Genomic DNA, 25,206 nt, shown 5'->3' on the forward strand with positions numbered 1-25,206 from the left:
CACAACAGTGGTGTGTTGGAGTGAAATACAGTTGGTATCCCTGCACATGCCTGTGTTCAATGCATAACTGCCAGAAGTTTCATTGTTGTATGTCTGTTAGTTATTATTCAGTGTTGTAATGAGTAGAATGTTGCGTCACACAGTTTGTGAATTTCGAGATGGTGGAGTTAGAGGAGCAATGCGTCTGGTTAAAATTTTGTGTGGAACTCAAGAAAACCTCTACATAGATGCACCAAATGATGCGGAAGCCTACGTTGATGAGTGCATAAGCTGTACTTGGCATTACGAATGGTTCACATGATTTAAAAATGGCTGGGTAAAAGTTAAAAATTACCCTCATTCAGGAGGCCCTTGGATGTCTACTGACAATGCTCATGTCAGGAACATCAACAAAATTGTGCATGCCAATCGCAGACTGCCTGTCTGAGAGATTTCAGAAGAATATAATACTTCAGTTGGATCATGTCATGAAATCCTGACACAACATTTTGGAATGCATCGTGTTGCCACTAGGTTCGTCCCATGGCTCATGAGTCAAGACCAGAAAGACCTTCCCATCACAATCTGTGAAGAGCTTTCGGATCGTGCAAATGAGAAAGAGATATTCCTTAACAGAATCAGAACAGGTGATGAGACATTCTATGATTATGATGTTGAGACCAAGGTTCAGTCTTCACAATGGGTAAGGAAAGGTTCTCCAAGACCATAAAAAGCTCGGCAGGTCAGGTCAAATGTCAAAGCCATGTTGATAGTTTTCTTTGACTTTGAAGGATTAGTTCACCATGAATTTATGCCACAAGGACAAACTGTTAATTGAGGGTATCATTGGGGTGTGTTGCAATGCCTGCAAGTAAATATGAGAAAAAAATGGGCTGAAATGTGGTGGACAATTCATGGCCGTTGCTTCACGATAATGCGCCCACACATTCATCCTTGTGAGTGCATCACTATTGCACAAAAAATAAAATCATCCTCCATACTCTCCAGACCTGGCCCCTGTGGATTCTTTTTGTTTCCAAAGTTGAAAACCTCATTGAAAGGACAAATATTTGCAACGATAGGCAAGATAAAAGAAAATTTGCAGACAGCACTTTGCTTGATCCAGCGAGAGGCATACTAAAACTGCTTTCGGAACTGGAAATGCCACTGGGAATGGTGTATCAACTGTGGAGGCTAGTATTTCGAAGGAGGCCATGTACAATAAGTAAAAGGTGTGCACAGGAAAAAATTGTGGACAAAGTTCCAGAATTTTTTGAACAGACTTAGTATAGATGCAAGCATAATGCTAAAATTTAAATATTTGATTTTTTTAAGAGGAATAACACTAACAAAATTTAGAAGCTGCAGTTCCATTATGTAATAAGCTTTCTACAATCCTATAATCCTATTAGCCCTGAATGTCAGAGAGAGAGAGAGAGAGAGAGAGAGAGAGAGAGAGAGAGAGAGAGAGATTCCACTTGGTATTAAAAATACCTTTCAGGCTACATATTCACTTTGTAAGCAAGTGTCCTCTCAGCATCCCTAGACGATATCATTCTTTCAGCACAATATGAGTGAGTAACTTATTATATTGACTTACCACATATCATATTAATTAACTATTGTGAATTTATGTACTATTAACATTTTTTGAACTGAGAAATGAGTTTTCTCTTACTACCACAATGCAGAATACTACTTATTAGGAATATTTAACTCCAGAACTTATTCCAACAGATCGAGGAAGATAATTTTCATTACTGCCCATAGAGAAATGATGAGTAACAGTCAGTGAAGGTTAAAGGAGAATATAATTCCCCAAAAAGCTCCGAGACTAGAAATGGTTCAGTCTGTGGGTAAGCAAACATCTGCTGTGCAGCAGATTTCATTGGAGGGAAGCATCACGGACTCACCTCCAGCACGGCTGTAGAGAGCTTCATCAGATCCGGGGTGGCCTGAGAACTTACGGATGCCCGAACCAGGGGGATGCAGGCTGAGTTCCTCATACATGTGCCTGGGATGGCGGGGATCCCAGGTAGCATGACTGCGAAATGAGCCTGGGTGACCTGAACACCCGGTGAGACAGAAAGTGGAATATGGAATGGGATAGGAAGGAATGGACGAGCAAATGCATCAATAAACAAAGCCAAACAAAAAATCTCATATTAAAATAAACACATGAACATCAATCACTACAAACATTTACAGCTGTATAAAATGAAGCTTCTCAAGACAAAGCAAAATTAAACATTGTGAAGCTTATGATACCAAACATCTGCAACATAATATTATCACAATGCACTGGTGCAGACGTGGAACATTCAAGTAGTATATGGATGTGTTGTTATGATAGTGTTTCTTTCAGTTTATTTTTTTAGGGACCATCACTAGTACTATTTTAAAACATTGCTTAACTGCCATCACTTACAACTTAAGAAAATGTGAAAAATTCATATGAAGTGAAAATCAAGTAAGTTTAATATACTAATATGGATATGGTGTCTGTTCTTTCGGACATGTCTGAAAGAACAGACACCATTGATGACCTGTAGCAGTCTAGAATGAAATTAGAATTATATTAATACCTTCAGCTGTTGACGGGCGTTGACATATATCAACAGAGGATAGCGTGACTGTAGGGGCTATCTCGAGCACGACTCCCGCGAGACCCACATTCTCACGTTGTATGACCACACACTACATTCATAGTATCCCACCCCAACACACTCATTACTCGTGCAAGACATTCTTACTGAGTCCCGTAAGAGTTCGGGGAATATGTGTGCATCCGCACAGTAGAAGAATGTCATGGCTGGTATTTCCAGAACGATATACTTACATGGATATGGTGTCTGTTCTTTGGAACACTACGAATGTAGTGTGTGGACATACAAGGTGAGAATGTGGGTCTCGCGGGAGGTGTGCGCAAGATAGTCCCCGCAGTCACGCTATCTTCTGTGCCCTTGGTGGCTCAGATGGATAGAGCATCTGCCATGTAAGCAGGAGATCCCGGGTTCAAGTCATCAACAGCTGAAGGTATTAACATAATTCTAATTTCATTCTAGAGAGCTGCAGGTCATCAATGGTGTCTGTTCTTTCAGACATGTCTGAAAAAACAGACACCATATCCATATAAGTATATCATTCTGGCAATACCAGTCATGACCTTCATCTTCTGTGCAGATGCACACATATTCCCTGAACTTTTACAGGACTCAGTAAGAATGTCTCCCACGAGTAATGAGTGTGTTGTGGTGGGACACTACGAATGTGGTGTGTGGACATACAATGTGAGAATGTGGGTCTCGCGGGAGGTGTGTGTGAGATAGTACCCTCGGTGGCCCAGATGGATAGTGTCTGCCATGTAAGCAGGAGATCCCGGGTTCGAGTCCCAATCGGGGCACACATTTTCACCTGTCCCTGTTGATATATATCAATGCCCATTAACAGCTGAAAGTGTTAATATAATTCTAATTTCAAATAAGTTTAAGGCTTCCTTTCTAAAAGCTCTACCGAACAACACTTTAGAGGTAGAACATGATCAGAAAATGCACCTTTGAGTAAAATTACAGTATGTTCTCATGATGTACGTAACAAATTAGAATTTTTTCTGTGTTGTTGAAGTTAACTTTACTCATGTCACTTTCATTTTACCTTTCTGGGCACCAAAAAATTTAAGAAGACATGAGATTATCTGATGCATGTGTGTGTGTGAATATATGGGATGGGTATCATGCCCATAGGAGGGAGGGGAGGGGGGAGGTATAACATTGAACATCCTATAAAGGAAAAGGGTATAAAGGTATTAATTCTCTGCATGCTCCAAAACAGTACTTCATAATACTTGGTGTTGCTGGCAATATGAAATCTGCAATGTCATGTATAAAATATCCACTACTGAAGGAACAAATAATTTTTGAAAATGGAAATTTAATAATTACACGTAAAACTTACTAAAGTGTGGAAACAGTATTCTCATTATTGACACTTTTTTTAAAGGGGTATATTTCATTCATTTATCGTCAGAATATATGGTACTCCTCTGCATATCACATGTCTATTCTCCCTTCTGTCAGTGGGTGGAAAGCAGTTAGCTTGCAAGGACTTTAATACTTCACTCTGCAGATCTGGAATATTATGACTACCGTTCCCAATTTAACGATAACAGTTGTTTTCATTTGTCCAACTATTATCATTTTCTCCTTTACAGTTATTCCAGTGAGACATTTTCTGCTTTAAACCTACTCATCAATCTACTCGACACACTTTATAGGACCAAAATGTCATCTGCTTCTGTTCATCTCTTTGAAATACTACATCATTTAACTGTCTTGTACCGCTTAACAACCTCTCCTTACCATTTCATTCACTGCTTTCAATCATTATTTGTTCCATGCTTCAACTCTGCATTGCTCTTATTTTATTTTTCCTGTGCTGTTATTGTTTCATTGCTGTGTCATGATATCTGCATTCCTTCCACTATCATTATTCACATTATAATTATTATTTATTCATTTGTAGCAGCAGAGGACTGACAGTTACACAGCTTCTTTATTGAGAAAAAAACAGGGAACAGCATAATGGGAAAGAAACCTTTTACATTCTTGAAAGAAAATATCTCTTGCACTTGAGTGCAAGAAATATAGAAAGTCAAGACATAATGGGTGGAGGGGAACAGATGCGTCATTTGGACACCTCAGAAATGAGTATGGAAAAAGACTGGATGAAGGAGAGGCACACAGGCAAGGTAAATGAAAAAGGGACTGAAGGGAAGGATATATGATGGAAGGGTACCACTGAAGATTATTCTTCCCAAGGTATCAAAACAAATAAGATAAATGAGTGACAGAAATGAACGAGTAAACCAAGATGAAGAAGCAGAGAAGATGACAATAGGAATCATATGATGGAAATGCTGTGTTTGGTGGACAGTTACAGTTATGTTAAACTGTAATTAGAATGAGATTTCTCATTTGTAAGGTGCACTGTGCTTTCTGTACTTGGATATTGTATGTCAGAGATATAATTATCTATTTGTGCCTATCTTTTTTCACTATCAGTGTCATTGTCTTCTAAACAGCAGGAACTTTGCCACCTGCTCCACCATTTGGGTTTTTAGCGCTAACTCCTGAGAACTTCACAGTCGGAAAGTTGTCCTTGCTCTGTATCATACATTTCATTCCATCCATCCACATAAACTCAATGGTTTCTCCCATCACTGCTTACTGTCTCAAATTCGTGTAACCTCTGTAAATTGTCTGTTGGCCTAGTATTCACCCTCCCAGTATTTCATATTCTTCTCCCTCTCCTTTTATTTTATTTTATTTTAACAGTCTTTATTTCTCTGCTATATTCATTTTCCCATTGCCTCCCTTTGGTAATAAACTATTTATGATCCTATCCATCACCTCCAGCAAAATTAAAATCAATGTATACCAGTCAATAACAGTTTTAGTTTATCTGAAAGTGTATTCATTTTTTGGCAAAACAGGAAGGTCCTGGAAGTGATGGATGGATGGGCTTGGTGTCATAGATAACATTATAATGCATTTACTGTGGCAGACTATGATGTTGGCACATAATCAAGTTTGATAAAAGGCATGAAGTAACTAATGTCTCCTTTATGTGTAAAACACTTTACTGACCAGTTTTGACTATACAAGCCTCTCCTACTGCTTTCCAATGTTAATTTCCTTCTCGTCCCTTTCAAGTATGTCACTTTGCCCACAATTCTGAGCGCTTTTCCAATTCAATCCTTTACAAGTTCTCCTTTTTTATACAACAGTTTTTGCATATTATGGCTTTATTTTATCACATGTTCTTCTATTTCTGAATTATTGCTTCAATATTTGTCATGTTTCACTATTTTACAAATTTGTTTCCATTACGAAATTCCCCATGTGTGGTTCTATGTTATTTTTATTTTTATTATTTGCACTACTAAATCAGACAATGGGAAGTCCAGAATGGAATAACAGCAATATGGAAAGGATAGACTGCTATTTACCACGTACGGGAGGAGCTGCGTTGCAGGCAGGCATAATGAAAAACACTGCTAAAATATTATTAAGCTTTTGGACAAAGTCCTTCTTCCAAATTAGAAAGCACACAGGCATTCACACATAAGTGCAACTCACAAACATGGCTGCAGTTTCTGGATGCTGGAGCTTGGCTGTTAATTTTAGCAAATTTTACAGCTTTATTTTATCATATGCTCTACTATTTCTGGCAGTCAGATCCCAGCATGTGGAAGCAGTGGCCACAAGTGAAAGAGTTGTCCTTATGTGAATGCGTGTGTGCGTTTTTTATTTTTTTATTTTGGAAGAAGGATTTTGTGAGAAAGCTTAATATTTTAGCAGTTTTTGTCATTGTACCTGTCCACAACTGTATACATCCTCTATGTGGTGGGTAGTAACATTAACTGCAATCCATTTGTGCCATTTTATTAGGTATTACATGCTGTAAAATGGGAGGAAGACTAGGGTTTAATGTCCCATTGATAATGAAGTCATCACATAAGGAGCACAAACTTGGATTGGACAATGATGGGGAAGGATAAGGGTCATGTTCTTTTCAAATGAACGAGCCCATGTCCTTTTCAAATGTTACATTGTTCAGTTTAGTGAAACTACGGAAAACTTAAATACAGATTGATAGGTAAGAATTTAAACCCTGCTGCCCCTGAATGCTAGTGCAGAGCCTTAAGCGCTGTCCTACCTCATTCATTCATTGTGTGTTGTTATTTCTTTCCGATATATGAATGAACATGCCATTAATAATGTTTCCTCAGCACTTTCATATCATTGTTTTTGTCAGTCTGCAATCCCTTCATTGTTCATTCAAGTCAAGCTTCTCTTCATTCAACTTCTAGACTGTAGTCTCTGTTTTGCATCTATTTTATTTGTTAATTATTCTTTCGTATCCTATTATGTATTTCTCTAAACTTTCCACACCTATGTCCATCCTACCCTCACCTCCCATCCATGGGGCTGTAAACGTCCCAAAGTCTCAAGGAGCCCAGCAATTTTCTATTTGAAAGTAATTTTCACCTTTCAGCAAAATGTCTTTCCGCACAGTGTTCACTCTTTCCTCCTGTTCTCTGACACTACTACGCTGTTCAGTGATCCAGTTGTTGATCATGGAATGCAATACCTATTTTAACCCACTTTTGAGATTAAGAGCCAGCAGCTGATAGAGAGCAATTCAGTATACCTGCACTCCCCTTTCGCAGTCTCCTTTCTGCATATGTACCTCACTTTCATCCTTATGCTCACTGTCAGTTCTTGATAGAAGACATCATACTATCTAACGTTTGGAGCTAACTGTTCAAGTAATGGAGACATCACCCATTGTTAATATAATAATAATAATAATAACTCTCTTATATATATTTACTCTAATTTATAATTAATAGTTTTTTATTATTATGGCTGCTGTGGGAGGAGGTGGAAAACTACATCTTTATCACCATGTCCCTCATTATTACTTGCTTTTCTTATGTTTGTCCAAAACAAGAATAAAATTCACTGATTCCATTTGTTGGCTGTGTACAGCAGCTGATGACTTTTTTTTCTTGTTGTCATGTACAAAGATTTTGGGTGAGATGTCAGAAAATTCGTACTGATATTGTTTAAAGCATAAACAGGGTTGTGCCTAAATATTCTGAAATAATTGTAGGGATCGAAAAGCTAACCTGTTAGCCATTGACCTAAGAAGTGATCATATTTGCATTTGTATGTAAAACATTACTAAAACAAAGAATAGTCTGAAATGAAACTACAACCATAAAAGATGAAAAATAGGGTACAAAAAGATTTACTTACCTAGTAGATGCAGATTAGCAAACATAAAAATTTGTCATTTTTCATATGCATCTATCAACTTCCTATCCTTTCATATCTACTTTTATTTTGTTACAATATTAATGACATGAGGGCAAGAAAATTAACAAGATACAATATTGTGCATTTGTATTAGCAGTGATTCTTTATTCAGACGGCAACCTTTCTTTAACTTTTTTTCAGTTTCTTCCTCTGAAGAAAATTATTCTTTTGTATACAAAGTATTCATCAGAAGTGAAAAACAATCTACTTGACCCTAACATAAGGGATGCAGCAACTTGATATGACGGCTTTTAATGTTCAGTTATTCTGGGAAAGGAGGGTACACAAGGAGATCAGGACACAAAATAAACACATATAATGAGCTTAGAATAATGTAAACTATATGGCAAATTTGCCTTGAAATAAGCAGGCTGAGGCAAGAACACAGCAAAATAAACTTTTAATTATCAAATAATTCTATAAATGGAACACCACATGCTAGCTCCGATAATCATGCTACACCATTTATTTGAAAAAATTCCGCTCTTCTACAAATAAATTCCCATCACATGTGACGCATGCACATTTAGCAAGATTTAGAAATGTCTGTTATATTTTTGGACAGAAAGAGAATGTCACTACATTGTAATGACAAACTGGCCTTACTTATTACTGTACCTCTCTTGATACGATCACAGGTGTTGTAGTTGGATCCAGGTACAGGAGGCAACTTGCGATTTGGTGGTGCAATGTAGCCGAGCTCATCGCGCAGATCAGGTCGGCGCTTGTCCACTGTAGTGTTGCCTCCGGCAGACTGGTTGTACACTACATCATCTGTAATAGATGAAGCCTCTATTTCACAACAAACAAGCAGGCCACACCTAATGTGTCGCCTCATTTTTCATGCTACTCTTTACTTCTTTTTTAAGGATCTAATTCTACCAACTAATAATCATGCATTTTTTATGGAGATGCAATCTGTGAATCAGACTATTTTTCTAACTAGTTGTATACAAAAATATGATGAAAGTGGCCCAGATTTCTTATCCGTATTACATAACAGTATTTTGAAAGCATGAATTTTGGTAAACATATTTTTTATTTTATTATAACTTCTTATGCAGGTTTAGGTAACACTGATGTAGCTTTCTTTTTTTCTGAATAAACTGCACAATTTTGAATCCATAAAAAAATTATAGAAATGTAGCAACCATGAATTTTTTACATCTGTGATACATAGTCTCTCTTCAATTTATCTAAGTGCTGGAAGTGCTCTATCATTCTCTGAGAAAACACACATCTCAGAGTAGTGAAAAGAAATTAAATTATAACTTGTTTATACTGAAATCTGCAATGACTTACACTGGCTAGTCAAGGCTAACCATAACATGGCTTATGGACAGGGGAGTGATCTACAGAAATGCAAGTACTGTTCACAATTCTGCATGAGGATTAATGACAACACAGATTCTTGCAGGAACCCTGTTTCAACCAGAATGTATTCACATTTTAGTATCTGAAGCCAACAGGCTCTTTACATAACACAGTTGGCCTATGAAAAATGTCAGTGTGCATATTGTTTGTGCTATTACATCACCAATTAATACTGACTAGTTTCCATCAAAAGGTTCACAACTTTCATGACAATATTTTGGATTGGTCTAGGCCCGTTCATGCCTCAGCCACCATGATTATCACATTTTTCATGTCCATGCTAGGCATTGTCTATTTTCACTACTCACAACAGGACCTTCTGGTCTCGGAAATTCAGTTCAGGATGAGACTTCACAGGTTGGTAGCATATCCCAATAGTGTTGACTCACAGAAGTCTTAAAGCAAACTATCCCAAAAATTCTAACAAAAAAGGCTCTAAAATTTTAAGCACAACACGTACAGACCTCATATATGGCCAGAAATAGCTTTCCAGCACACAGGTGAAATAGCTCAGTCACTAGCACGCTAGAATGTCATATAGTTGACCCACATTAAATGCTACCTGCAGGCTCAATATTATTTTGTTTTCTTAATTGTTATAAAAATTATAATCACATTTAAATAAAGTTGAAGACCTAAAGTACTATCAATTAAATAAAAAATTACTTTCTTTTGTTTATGAAATGGCTGTCGAAGGTTACGTAAAATGTGAATTACACACATGAATATCTTCTTTTTAAGAAGTTGAATAATTTCAAATGCATTTTAATGGATGTAAATTAAAGTGTTAATTACTATCATTACAATGTTATTACAAAATTGTGGGATATTATAAGCTATGAAAGGGCTATAAATATTCTTTGCAAATATGAGGAACCGGGGTATTTGAGGAAAAGCAAAACATAGCTGTTGACCTATTGTATGTACAAACAGGCCGACAGTCAGTAAAGTGATAAGGCCAGCATGCAACTAATCAAGCAATGTGCCTTATCTACTACAGTACAAGTTCCTTCCTGACATTTACAGAGTACTGGGAAATATTATTGAAATTTTTACAATGTTATGAATTATAAATGTCTGTCAATGAAGACATCGCAAAAGTATCAGAAGCTGCAGATTCTTTATACAGTGAAGTGTCAGAGGTGATGTTAAAAAATTCAGTTGTTTATTATGAAAGCTTGCTTGCTGCCAAATTATTTGATTGCATTCAAATATTCAACGATAATTTCTCATGAAGCAATTCTATGTGCCGACTTGACAGAAAATCCTAGGAAGTTCTGGTCTTACGTTAAATCAGTAAGTGGCCCGAAACAGCATATCCAGACACTCTGAGATGATGATGGCATTGAAACAGAAGATGACATGCATAAAACTGAAATACTAAACACCTTTTTCCAAAGCTGTTTCACATAGCAAGACCGCACTGCAGTTCCTTCTCTAAATCCTCGCACAAATGAAAAAATGGCTGACATCGAAATAAGAGTCCAAGGAATAGAAAAGCAACTGAAATCACTCAACAGAGGAAAGTCCACTGGACCTGATGGGATATCAATTCGATTCTACACAGAGTACGCGAAAGGACTTGCCCCGCTTCTAACAGCCGTGTACCGCAAGTCTCTAGAGGAACGGAAGGTTCCAAATGATTGGAAAAGAGCACAGGTAGTCCCAGTCTTCAAGAAGGGTCGTCGAGCAGATGCGCAAAACTATAGACCTGTATCTCTGACATCGATCTGTTGTAGAATTTTAGAACATGTTTTTTGCTCACGTATCATGTCATTTCTGGACACCCAGAATCTACTCTGTAGACTCAGCAATAGTGTGAGACCCAATTCGCTTTATTTGTTCAAGAGACCCAGAAAATATTAGATACAAGCTCCCAGGTAGATGCCATTTTCCTTGACTTCTGGAAGGTGTTTGATACAGTTCCGCACTGTCGCCTGATAAACAAAGTACAAGCCTTCGGAGTGTCAGACCAGCTGTGTGGCTGGATTGAAGAGTTTTTAGCAAACAGAACACAACATGTTGTTCTCAATGGAGAGACGTCTACAGACGTTAAAGTAACCTCTGGAGTGCCACAGGGGAGTGTTATGGGACCATTGCTTTTCACAATATATATAAATGCATAGTAGATAGTGTCGGAAGTTCCATGTGGCTTTTCGCAGATGATGCTGTAGTATACCGAGAAGTTGCAGCATTAGAAAATTGCAGTGAAATGCAGGAAGATCTGCAGCGGATAGGCACTTCGTGCAGGGAGTGGCAACTGACCCTGAACATAGACAAATGTAATGTATTGCGAGTACATAGAAAGAAGGATCCTTTATTGTATGATTATATGATAGCGGAACAAACACTGATAGCATTTACTTCTGTAAAATATCTGGTAGTATGCGTGCAGAACGATTTGAAGTGGAATTATCATATTAAATTAATTGTTGGTAAGGCGGGTGCCACGTCGAGATTTGTTGAGAGAGTCCTTAGAAAATGTAGTCCATCAACAAAGGAGGTGGCTTACAAAACACTCGTTCGACCTATACTTGAGTATTGCTCATCAGTGTGGGATCCATACCAGGTCGGGATGACAGAGGAGATAGAGAAGATCCAAAGAAGAGCAGCACGTTTCGTCACAGGGTTATTTGGTAAGCGTGATAGTGTTACGGAGATGTTTAGCAAACTCAAGTGGAAGACTCTGCAAGAGAGATGCTCTGCATCGCGGTGTAGCTTGTTGTCCAGGTTTCAAGAGGGTGTGTTTCTGGATGAGATATCAAATATATTGCTTCCCCCTACTTATACCTCCCGAGGAGATCATGAATGTAAAATTAGACAGATTAGAGCGCGCACGGAGGCTTTCCGGCAGCCGTTCTTCCCGCGAACCATACACGACTGGAACAGGAAAGGGAGGTAATGACAGTGGCACGTAAAGTGCCCTACACACCGCTGGGTGGCTTGCGGAGTATAAATGTAGATGTAGATGTAGATGTAGATGAGTGAAGACATATACAGACATGTTGACTGACACAATACTTGTGACTGATGCCAGACTTGCCATGACAATGTAAACTGTGAAGTGGAACCTTTCAAAAAGTGTAATGTTGGCTGACACAATACTTGTAACTGATGCCAAACTTGCTCGTGAAAATGAAAACTGTGAAGTTGAGCCATTTGAAAAGTATGAATACCACAGCTTATAGAGTGAAAATGAACAGTTGTGAAAGAAGGAATATTTATCCCAGGGGAAGGAGAAATAAAAAAAAGGAAGCAATCAATTTGATAAGTATACAGCAATCAGTTCCTGGATGTATGATCAGTTTGTTAAAGCCAAAGAGATTTATCAGCAAGTGACTACACAGAATTTATGAGAGTGAACTTTAGAAGCAGTGCAACAGTTCAAAGATTTCGAATTTAAAGTTTCTGACAACTGGGTTCATAAATTCAAATATAAGCATGGAATTTGTCCACAAAAAATGACAAAATTTATTCCGAGAAAAGAAATGGTTACTATCAAAGAAACCTTATCTGCTGCAGACACTGCTTGAACCCAGACATTAAAATTGATACTGAATTTCGACAAAGATTTTGTTATCAATGCCAACTAGATGCATATTTACAGCACAGTATTTAAAAATTTATTTTGCTCTCTATTTTTAAGATTCTCTGACAAAATACTTCAATTTCAGCTGTTTTTTCTTTCCGGGTTGTCAGTATCTGTCGGTGTACAAAAGGACTCTGGCTGTCAAAGGAAGAAAAACTATTTTTCTCAAAAGACATGACATTAATAAAGTGATGCATACATATACTGCTCAATATGGTCTCACTCCGTGTGGAAACATCCTAACTCAAGTGTTTGTATATAAGAGTCAACTGGTAACTTTTGTCCCTGGGCTCACAAAACTTAAAGGGGTATGAGAAAAATTATAAAAATGTAGTAGTAATAATGTCTTGCAACTCTTGGAAACTAATGACGGAGCTGATACTGACTTTCTCAACTGGTGTTTGAAGTCTTATGTGGGTCAAGAATGGTTTCTGTTAATTATTGACTCTTGGGATGGACAAGCAAAGCCTGAATTATATAACAAAATCTTTCAGGATGATGTGAAATCACCAAGATCTACAATTAAAGTGATTCCTCTGAAATGTACACCACTTGTTGAACCATGTGACGTCTATTTTTTATAGACAAGTAAAAAATCTGATAAAGTGTGCACAAAATTGTGCTTTTCTAATTGAAAATAATAGATAGATAAATTCTCATGATGATTGTATAAAAATACCATAAATAGTCCATCACTAGCTGTCATCACCAATTTTTAAGGAAATGATCCAATATGCCTGGTATGCTTCCAGCTTTTCTGATGGAAGAGCAGTTCTCAGGAATGTCAACAAAGTCACAGGTCTTTTACAAAAACACTGTTCCTGTAAACAATCATCCTTCATAAATTGTGCAAGATGCCAAAATATTTTTTTGTTTTTAATGCTTTTATGGCAACTATCATTCTGGTGGTTGCACATAAAATACAAAATTGCCAAATGAACAGGATATTCTGTAATTGAAACCCACCTAGAATTTTGTGACAGTGATAACTAATTTGCCTCCAAGAAATTTCAAATTATACAACTTTTTAAAAAGAAAATATTGATGAGTGTAATTCACATTTGAAATAGCTGCAACAGCCATTTCAGAAACAAATAAAATTATTTATGATTGAACTGATAATACTTCAGGTCATTAGCTTTATTTAACAGTTGTTATAACTTTTAAAACATTTTTTTTAAATAATGAAACTGTACCAGCAGTTGAATGACAGTCTAGCATGCTACTCACTGAGGTATTCCATCTGTATACTGGAATGCTACTCTGACCATACATAAGGGATGCGCAAGAGCTATGGTTAAAACTGCAGAGCCCTTTTTTTCCAGAATTTTCTGAATAGCGCACTTTAAGACTTCCATGATCGGACACACTTGAGGTATACTACTAATCTGCGAAGTCTAATCCCAAACCTAATTTCCAATACTGGAAGGCCCCCTTACCAATAAATTATCTGTAAAACATTAGGACATGTGTATTATCATCTTCCACCCTACTATCCATGTCTAAGAAACTATCAAAAGCTTATTGTGTACACTCAAACCTTATAATTATTTCACCATTACTGCCAGCAAAACAATCATTAAAGCTTCACATGATGGTATCTTATGATACATACAGATTTCAGTGATAGCTCTGTTTATTACAGTAAGAAAATAAGAGCATGGTTGTTTGTTAAATCATTTATGTAATAAAAGTACAATATTTACAACAATTTATAAATAACCTTACAGATTATCATACTGCGCTTATCATCTCTGTTGATTTTAAGTTCTGCTATATTCGCTTATTCTCCATGTTACGAAGTTGTCCTACATTCTTAGGCCCTTCTGGCCATTATAATTCATGCTTTTATTTGATTTCTTTAAACCACTTCAACTGGATTCAGTGGTACTTCCATCAACAAAACAGTTTTCAGTTTTATGTCACTTTTGTCTATGTGAATTAGTGATCCCTTTCTACTGACCATGACATTTGCATGCTAAACTGTAACTTTCCCTTCCTTACACCTGTGGAACTGTGTTACAGGCTCCCCCCCCCCCCCCCCCCCTTTCATCATCATTTCTCACTTCTATTACGTACTTGCTACTTGCATTTTTTTAACTGCAAGGAGTTTCTTTTCTGCTAGTTAGATCAGATTTTTCTTCATTTTTTAAATTGTTTTTCATGTTTTAAAATTATTTTCCCAACTGACCCTCTAGTTTATTTAAATATTCAGTTTACTTCCCCAATGTGCATTATTTGATTTCTGGGAGATCACTAACCTGCTGGTTTACAGGGAAAATTTGGTTGTTTAGTTCTGCTACTTATCCTTCATTTTATCAAACAAAATACTTTATTGTTTCTTTCCCAGTAGATGAATCAAATAAATGACAAGACAAGAAAGGGTTTCACAGAATTACTTCATTATAAGAAGTTATATTCAATTATTCTTTCTTTTGTTTAACAAACTTACAGCTGCTGACGGGTAGCTATCTTTCCAGGGGATTGAAATTTTGGTATTAAATTCCCTCATATTACTGTGGACTTTCACTTAATAAAACAGGAAGAAAACAAAGAAGAAGAAGAAGAAGAATTTTTCCAGTTCAAATGCTATCTTGCTTTATAAGACATCACAGATTGTATCTCCTGAACATAACTTTAACGTAAGGTTATTGCCTTCAAGTAAAATAAACTGTACATAGTCATAAATATATTATAAAGAACATGGTTTTGTAAAAATCATTTTACATTATGTGGTTGTGCAAGTGTAGAAACAAACAATATTCTGTATGGACTGTATTTGCTGCAAATGAGCACTAAAAAACCTCAAACTAAGAAAAAAAAGTATTTCCAAGGAACGATAAAGATAAATATCTTCTGTATTTTTACCCAGATAATAAAGTTTTTAAGCGCAGCTGAAATCTTGATTTGGGGAAAAACAGATTTTGCCATACAGCTTAATCACTGACACTATCTTAAGAGAGTTCTGAAGAAGGTTGAATACATACATTCGAAAATATTTTCATGTAACCAATCACTGTTCAACAAGCCAGCTTTTCCTTTGTCTATATAAAATGCAATAAATGCATCAGAAATGCAATCAGAGGATCATTGTGGCATTTGACAAAGTAAGCTATAGTTATCTATCTTTATTGTTTGGTGGTACATATTATTGAAATTTTGACTAAAGCCTGTAAATATTTACATTAGCATATCCACAAACGAAATTAAAATTTGAAGCAATGAAATTTAGCAAGACGCAAAAATAACAAAATGTGTTTATTTATATCAATTAAGCTAGACAGATTCATCCCCGGAGCAAAAGCATGCTCACCATGACTTTCAGAAGTTACTTAAACAATTGATCACTTTCATAAAGAAGCAACATTTTTATTGTAAGTAAAACAGAAAATCACTTATGTGTTGTCAGCTGTCTGCAACTAAAATTGTGTGTACACATGCAGAAACCCAAGACACAAATATGGGCAAACATAATAAAATGTCAGATATATTTCATCCATTACAAAATGACTTTTCAAAAATATAATAATTGTAAAAACTGTAATTTTGTTTTAACAATAAAAACTGAATTGCATTTTTTCTCATCTTACTGCATGTAATTTTGTAAAATATTTCACATTCTGAAGTAAGTTTTCATTAAGATATAAATTATAAATAAGAATTTTATGTGGTAAAAACATTTTCAAAAATGTGAAATAATTACCAAAAGTGCCATACCAAGACAAATTAAACAAAGAATAATTTACTGGCAGTACTAAATGTTAATGTTGAAAATAAATCTATAGCATTAAAATGCTTTATGTTTCTGACCATTTAACATGATCTAGGTGTGTTGCACACATAACAGATGTGGAGAAACTCATAGCCTGTACAGTCACCCAAGGAATGAATTTATGTACAGTATTAACACATACACCAGGTGGTGATACTAAACTCAAAGCATGTAAAGTGTCTCATGCATTTCAACTGAAGTACTTAAGTTAATGGAAGGAAATATACTACCTATACATATCTATGCAACTGCATAATGTCCTATAACTTAGCCCTCACATATTTTGTATTCTGGTACAGTTTTCTATGTGCAAATAAGTCAAATTTGAATTTGTTCTTCGCTTTGCACAAATTACTAAACTAAGCATACCAGATGGGAAAAGCAAATTAGGATAATGAGGCACAGTAAAGTTATACTACATCACATCACACTACACAGGAAAGTAAGATACAGTGTGTAAATCCTTTTGCAACTCAGGGGAAGGGCATCTTTGAATACCTAATGATAAATCAATAGCAAGATTGACAGTAAAATTAAATCATGGACAAAATATGTTTCTGATTTTTGTGACAGATTACTTCACACCTCCAGGTGAGCGAAAAATTGATAAAAAGCTATGGAACCCCATTCAGAATCAATGAGTTAAGAAATTAAGTTAACTGTGTACACTATAAAATTCCATTCATAGAATCTATTCTGAAATATAACTCTTAATTTCAATTTTATTCTTAACTCGTTCCTGGAAATTTATGAATGATGTTCAAAATCCAACAACCATGAACTCAGGAGTATAAAATTTAAACTGTACCATTACTGAATATCACTGTTATGAAAAGGATAGTTGCTACTTACCATATTGCGATGATGCCGAGTTGCAGATATTTACATACACTCACACAAATGCAACTCACACACACATGACCACAGTCTCTGTCAGTTGAAGCTGGACTGTGAGCAGCAATGCATGATGGGAGAGGCAACTAGGTGGTGGGGGTAAGGAGGAGACTGGTGTGGGGAGTGGAAGGGATGGCAAGGAAGGGGTTGGGGATGATGAAGTGCTGCTTGTGGACAAGGTGGAGAGAGGGTACAGCAGCTAGGTGCAGTCAGGTGGTTAGACGGAGTGTGGGAGGGAGGGGGTAACGGAAAAGGAGAGAAGTAAAAATACTGTGGATATCTTCGTCCATTGCTATACAACCCCTTCTCCCAACACTTTGCCTCATGACTCGTATCCCTGTAATAGACCTAGATGCAAGACCTGTCCTATACATTCTTCCACCACCACCTACTCCAGTACGGTCACAAACGACACCTGTCCCATCAAAGAAAGCTACTTGTGAAACCAGTCCTGTGATCTACATGCTATGCTGCAACCACTGTGTTGCATTCTACATGGGCATGACAACCAACAAGTTGTCTGTATGCATGAATGGCCACTGACAAACTGTGGCCAAGAAACAGCTAGACCCATCCCGTTGCCGAGCATGCCACCCGACATCATGTTCCTCATTTCAATGACTGGTTCAGAGCCTATGCCATCTAGATCCTTTTCACCAACACAAGCTTTTCTGAACTGTGCAGGTGGGAACTCTGCCTGCAATATACCGGGTGATCAAAAAGTCAGTATAAATTTGAAAACTGAATAAATTGCGGAATAATGTACATAGAGAGGTACAAATTGACTCAAATGTTGGAATGACACAGGGTTTTATTAGAACCAAAAAAATACAAAAGTTCAAAAAATGTCCGAAAAATGGTGCTTCATCTGATCAGAATAGCAATAATTACCATAACAAAGTAAGACAAAGCAAAGATGATGTTCTTTACTGGAAATGCTCTATATGTCCACCATTATTCCTCAACAATAGCTGTAGTCGAGGAATAATGTTGTGAACAGCACTGTAAAGCATGTCCGGAGTTATGGTGAGGCATTGGCGTCAGATGTTGTCTTTGAGCATCCCTAGAGATGTCGGTCGATCACAATACACTTGCGAGTTCAGGTAACCCCGAAGCCAATAATCGAACGGACTGAGGTCTGGGGACCTGGGAGGCCAAGCGTGACGAAAGTGGCGGCTGAGCACACGATCCTCAACAAACGGCGCGCGTAAGAGATCTTTCACGCGTCTAGCAATATGGGGTGGAGCACCATTCTGCATAAACGTCGTACATTCCAGCATGTGTTTATCACCCAGGCTGAGGATGATACGATTCTGTAAAATATCGGCGTACCTCTCACACGTCATGGTAGCAGTTACAAAACCAGAATCACGCATTTCCTCGGAGAAAAAAGGACCGATAATGGTAGACGTGGTAAATCCAATCCATACCGTGACTTTCTCGTCGTGCAATGGAGTTTCCACGACAGTTCTAGGATTTTCAATAGCCCAAATTCTGCAGTTGTGGACGTTGACAGACCCTCGGAGCGTGAAATGAGCTTCGTCAGTCCACAACATGATACTCAACCAATCGTCACCTTCTGCCATCTTTTGAAACGTCCACACCACAAATGCCCTCTGCTTCACTAAGTCACCAGTTAACAGTTCATGGCGCCGATGGATTTTGTACGGATAGCATCGGAGGATATGCCTCAGTGCCAACCAAACAGTAGTGTATTGAATGCTGGTGCGACGTGCGACTGCACGAGTGCTGACTTCCCCATGCATAGGCGAACCCGCTACAGTCTCCATTTCTTCCTGAACTGTCTCAGCAGCATTACACCTTGCGCTCGGTTGGCCACTACGGGGTCTATCGTCTAAACACCCCGTGGCTTCGAACTTCGTAATCATTCTCGCCACAGCTGCATTTGTCAACAGACCTTTACCCGTTCGAATCACCTTCCTATGGCGATAGGATGGTAACGCTGAACTAACACTAATAAAGCTTCACTAGAAGCGCTTTTTCAGATAATGTCAACATGCTGCGACTGCTGGTGCATCTGATTCTCTCTCTCATTACAGCTCCTTTTATACACGATTGTCATGCGCAGTCACTGACGTTTTGCTATCCAGCGCCATCTGCCGGACATTTTGTGAACCTTTTTTTTTTGTTCTAATAAAACCCCATGTCATTCCAAGCATGTGTGCCAATTTTTACCTCTCTATCTACATTATTCCATGGTTTATTAAGTCTTCAAATTTATATTGACTTTTTGATCACCCGGTATATAGACAATGTTCCCGTAACCATTCTGCCCTCAACCATCGTTACTCATTGTCCTTACCCATTTAGCTGCTTCCCTGTTTCCATTTCAGCATTACACAGCACTCTATTCCATCAATGCACCCTCAGTCTTTTTAACTTCTCTCCTTTTCCACTAACGCCCACCTAACTCCCTGATTGCACCTATCTGCCCTATTCTCTCTTCACCTCATCCTGTAAGCTCCCACTAGCAGCACTTCACCATCCCCCACCTCTTCCCTGCTATCCCTCCCTCTCGCTGCCCCAGCATCCTCCTTACCCCCACCACCCAGTTGCCTCTCCCATCATGTGCTGCTGCTCACAATTTGGCTTCAGCTGCCACAGACTTTGGTCGCCCGTGTGAGTTGCATTTGCGTGTGTGTGTGTATGTTGTCTATTTTTGCTAAAGGTCTTGTTGGCCAAAAGCTAACTTTCCAACAGTCTTTATGTTGTACCTATCTACCACTCAGTGTTTCGGCTATATGGTGAGTAGCAACTACCCTTTTCATAATACTGTTTTATTCCATCCTGTATTTTCCACTGTTTTGATAATGACACACCACAGGTAACTATAAATTATGGAGAAATCAAAAAACTGTTATTTCTTTCCTTCTATATCATGAATGGTTGAATTATCGCATTATACTATTTATTGAGATCAGTCATGTTTCCTCCTTTGAAGTTACATTGGTCAATGTGACACTCAATAAGAAAGATATAGTTCTTGATCTCCTGCAATGTGGAGGATTCCACTTTTCTGCATAGTATCTGGAAGACTGATTTAACAGCCTTTGTCAATTGCTAGTAGTGATGGTCTCAGATATCCATACAGGGGTTATTCAGAAAGTAGGGAACATTTCGGCATAAAGAAAAAAAGAAAGAAACTAAGCACAAGAAATTCATTTCATTATACACATCTGGAAGAGCGACTGACATACTACTTTTCCACGTAGTCACAAAACACATTAGGCACTTATCATAGTGGTGGACAAGCTTTGAAAGACCTTCGTTGAAAATTCTGCCGCCTGAGACTTCAGCTACAGAGTTATGCCCGCCTGGAGTTCTGCGTCGTCATCAAAGCGTTGCGTTGCAAGCCAGTTCCTCATCTTGGGAAACAACTGGAAGTTGCTTGTTGCAAGATCGGGGCTGTAGGGCAGACGAGGGAAAATTTCCTTTTTGAATGAATTAAGGAGAGCTTTAGTGCGGTTTGCCTGTGAGGTCTGGCACTGTCGTGCAAAAACAAAACTTTGATGTCAGCTTTCCTTGGCGTTTGTTATGAACTGCTCTTCTAAGGCCGTGCAAAGTTTGACAGTACCAGGCAGAATTTATGGTTGCTCCATGTTCGAGAAAATCAATAAGAAGCACACCTTGCCTATCCCAAAACACTGTCACCATTAACTTCCTTGTTGTCAAGGTTTGCAAACCTTTTCTTCGTTTTCGGGAAGACCTTTTGTGCCCCCACTCCATGGACTGTAATTGTGTCTCGCAATTGACATGTTCCACCTAAGTCTCATCACCAGTTACAATTCGATCCAGTAATGAATCACCATGTTTGTGGTAGGCCTCCAGAAATGTCAATGTTGCCCCCATTCGCTGTTCTTTATGGTGCTCTGTAAGCATTTTGGGCACCAATCATGCACAAAATTTGTGGCAGCCTAGCTTTTGAGTGACAAATTCAAACAAAAAAGTCCGTGAAACTTGTGGGGGAAAAAAAAAGAAGTGAAAGTTCCATTATTGTGAGGCGACAGTTTTCACGAATCGTTTCATCAACTTTAGCGACAAGATTGTCAGTCACAATGCTCGTGCATCCACTCCTCTCTTCATCATGAATGTTGTTTAGGCCATTTTTAAACCGAATGGACCATTTCCCGATGGAACATTCACTCATTACATTGTTTCCGTACACTTCGCACAGTTCACGATAAATTTCTATAGGTTTTAGGTTTTTTGTTAACAAAAACCATATCACAGACCGCACCTCACAACTGGAGGGAGTTTTGATTGTAGTGCACATTTCATATTCGATTTCAAATTAGAAATTCAAAAAAACCAGACACGCAGAGACATTCCCAATGTCACGAATGGATGCCGACTGAGCTGCCGAGCACGCCTAGTGGCGTCGGATGGAAACGTTCCCTACTTTCTGAATAGTTGGACAGCTATGCAAGTTATCAATAGTGTGGTGAGGAACACAATCATATTACAATGGAGCACTTGAGATGTATAGCCTCCACTAATCATGTTGCGGAAAACATCAAATATGACTTTTATCCACTTCCATCTATCATGAAATCACTTTCAACCACACAAATTCTCGCAGTGCCAATAACAAGTTTCACACAAGAAAATCATAATGGCATGAGTCTTAAATTGCCTTGCCATCACCGGCAGAGAGGAATGGTAGAGTCTCTATTACCAATGATTATAGGTTCTCAACAACAATCAATCTGTTGTCACTACATGTTCTGCACAATGCAGTATGTTTATGTGCTGCCCTTCATGTAACTATCTTTATGGTATGAGTTATCCACTGCCCAATTTAAAAAGCAGTTGTATTATTGAGTTTCAGTACAAAACTGCCACTGGTTCAGTTCCTTAGATATCAACTACAAGATAACTGAACCTGAACATGTGGTAACGCTTAAGATACAATATTCAAGGATTATGCTGTTGTAGCACTGCATAAATTTATGCAACTATTTCATTGGCTAATGTCAATATTTTTTTGTATTTAAATACAATGGTTCAATCTTTGAATATTAATACGTAGTTACTTTTTTACATAAAACAATGACAATCAGGGCATATCAGAATTCTTATTACACGCTGCTTTGGATTGTAGAGGGGATTTATTAGATCAAGTTTTGACAGAAAGTTACATCTTGCCATGTAAAATTTGGATGTAAGGCAAGTTTGAATATCATATCATTCTCAAAGCTCATGCTTCACAGTATGCACACAAATTGGGAAGAGGATGCTGTCAACAGCCCTGTTATTATGGCATCACATACTATTTGTCTGACAATAACAAGTTTGTTTCATACAAACTATATCCATTGTGACATACTTCCATTGCCTCAGTGTTAGTGCTGGAGCTGTTTTGGTATTCACAATCAACAGTCTATAGATAGCAACTTGAGTAATCTAAGCTTTTAAGAACTTCATTTTTGGCTTCAGGATGTTGGGTAGCACTGACTGTTGTTATTCGTCCTTCACAATTCACGAATATGTTCCTTATTAGCATGTTTCAGGAATGCAATTCATTTCAATTTTCATTGGTTTGGAAATACGCACAAGAATAAGTCTATTTCTGCTGTTAGAATATACAACAAGAATGTGCCACACATTCCTGGCTTCTCCTGAAATATATCTAACATAAATATGGTACTGGGAAGTCCTGGTGGAAGGTAACTCACCAAACAGTTGAGTCATTGAAAAGCATGTAAACAAGATAGAGACCTTAACTAGCTTTCAGATGAACCCTTTTTGGGGAATAATGTAACCCCCCCCCCCCACCCAACACACACACACACACACACACACACCTGTATGGTTACATTTTGCTGGTTGAATACAGAACAGCAGCTCAACTAGGGTGAGGTTGGCTGACAGACAGGAGGGCCAGGCAGCAGTTACACGGGATAGGAATGTGACACGGGCACCAGCACTGGTCAGTTTGTGCAGCAACATAATGATGATGATGTGGATGAGTGGATTGAGACCAGCAAAATGGAGACAGGGGGAAGGCAATGGGGCTACAAGATGAGTGTAACTCAATATCATAGGCTACTTCACAGCGATGCCATATGGATGCTTCCCCATAATACCAGCTCCTCTGAATTGTACACCCTCATCCTTTTCCCTGCAGTCTCTTCTTCCTCTGTTCAGAAATACCCTTCAAGTCCACTCCTCCACATAATCATCAGTGAATGTTGCATGGTCCTGCAAGTGCCAATGTGCACGCTGCAGTCCTATGCTGTGCTCTGTCTGCTTCAGTTTCCCTGTCATTAGCACCCTTCACCAAACCTCTCCTCTTGCTCAGTAACTCCTTTCACCCCAGCCCCATTCCGTTAGATGTGATCCCTTCATTTCCATCCTCCATCGATCTGCAGTAGCCATAGATGTGTGTGTGTGTGTGTGTGTGTGTGTGTGTGTGTGTGTGTGTGTGTGTGTGTGTGTTTGTTCAGTGAGTGAGTGAGACAGAGAGAGATCGCTACAGCTTGAGAAAGAATTAGCCCAAAATACTGCAAAGTTCTTAGTCTTGTTTAAATGCCCTTCAATGATTCAATGCCTCAAATTATTCAGGACATTATTGCCAATATATCTAACAAAGTCATATAAGAATGTACTTCTACACACTCATGGTGTATTTCACATTCTATCTGGAGTTCAAGGACAATTATGTTTCCTAAAATCTGTTACAATAAATGTAACACAGTTTTCTGAAAACTGCAATGCAGATACGAATCTTCTTTGTAATACACACAGATAACTATTTTCCTTCATGAACTCTTCACAGTATGAGTTATTGTTGACCTACTCATAAAATTTACAAAAGAAGCTACTTTACTCAATATAATAACATATTTTAAATTTCAAAATTAAGCATGAGTCTAAACTCATTGATGTCACAGACTGTGATTACTACTAAACTCAAGGTGCAGAAGAAAAGCCACGAACAATTTCAGTACATTAAAAATATCTTACAGCTAACTCTTGTATCTTAAATGGATAGGAAGTTTCACGTAGAGTGTGAAAAAGAAAAAAAGAAACCACACACAAAGAAAGGAGTAAAGATGACAATCAGGCTGAAAGCAAGCTTCTTTTGGAACTAAATGAATACATAAAAAAACTTTTGCTAATGACTGACTGACTAATATTTTTCAATAAAGATTAAAGAGTCAGAAAATAGGCACACAGGTGCGTGCGCACGCACGCACGCACGGCCACACACACGACACACACACACACACACACACACACACACACACACACAATAGTTAAATTTCATTATTGTTCTGCAACTAGTATCAAAAGTGTTGTCACCAACTGGTAGATGTTACAATTTTAAAATAATTTATACCACAAGCCCATGGTTTTAAAATTTATTGTGTATCTACTCACTGCTGTCAAAGTAAGTGGGCCTGGCATATGATACAGCACTGACTAGACCAGAGCATAACTTCTGGGGTAGATGAAGTTGTGTCAGATTATAGGCCCACTTACATACATACATAAATAAATATATCTAAAAAGAAAGATGATGTGACTTACCAAACGAAAGCGCTGGCACGTCGATAGACACACACAAACAAACACAAACATACACACAAAATTCAAGCTTTCGCAACAAACTGTTGCCTCATCAGGAAAGAGGGAAGGAGAGGGAAAGACGAAAGGATGTGGGTTTTAAGGGAGAGGGTAAGGAGTCATTC

The 25,206-nt window shown here is 38.0% G+C and overlaps 1 protein-coding gene across 1 annotated transcript in view; it reads right to left on the bottom strand.

The window, feature by feature from the left end:
• LOC124802781 (Down syndrome cell adhesion molecule-like protein Dscam2) overlaps positions 1 to 25,206 on the bottom strand; it is an 866,453-nt gene that overhangs the window by 82,472 nt on the left and 758,775 nt on the right. The window contains exons 31-32 of the mRNA XM_047263777.1: positions 8,481 to 8,636; positions 1,893 to 2,045 (exon numbers count right to left, since the gene is read on the bottom strand). Of these exons, the coding sequence (XP_047119733.1) occupies positions 1,893 to 2,045; positions 8,481 to 8,636 (309 nt within the window). The remainder of the gene's footprint in view (positions 1 to 1,892; positions 2,046 to 8,480; positions 8,637 to 25,206) is intronic.

This window comes from Schistocerca piceifrons, chromosome 6, assembly GCF_021461385.2.
Source record: "Schistocerca piceifrons isolate TAMUIC-IGC-003096 chromosome 6, iqSchPice1.1, whole genome shotgun sequence".
In the NCBI taxonomy this organism is placed as follows: Eukaryota; Metazoa; Arthropoda; class Insecta; order Orthoptera; family Acrididae; genus Schistocerca; species Schistocerca piceifrons.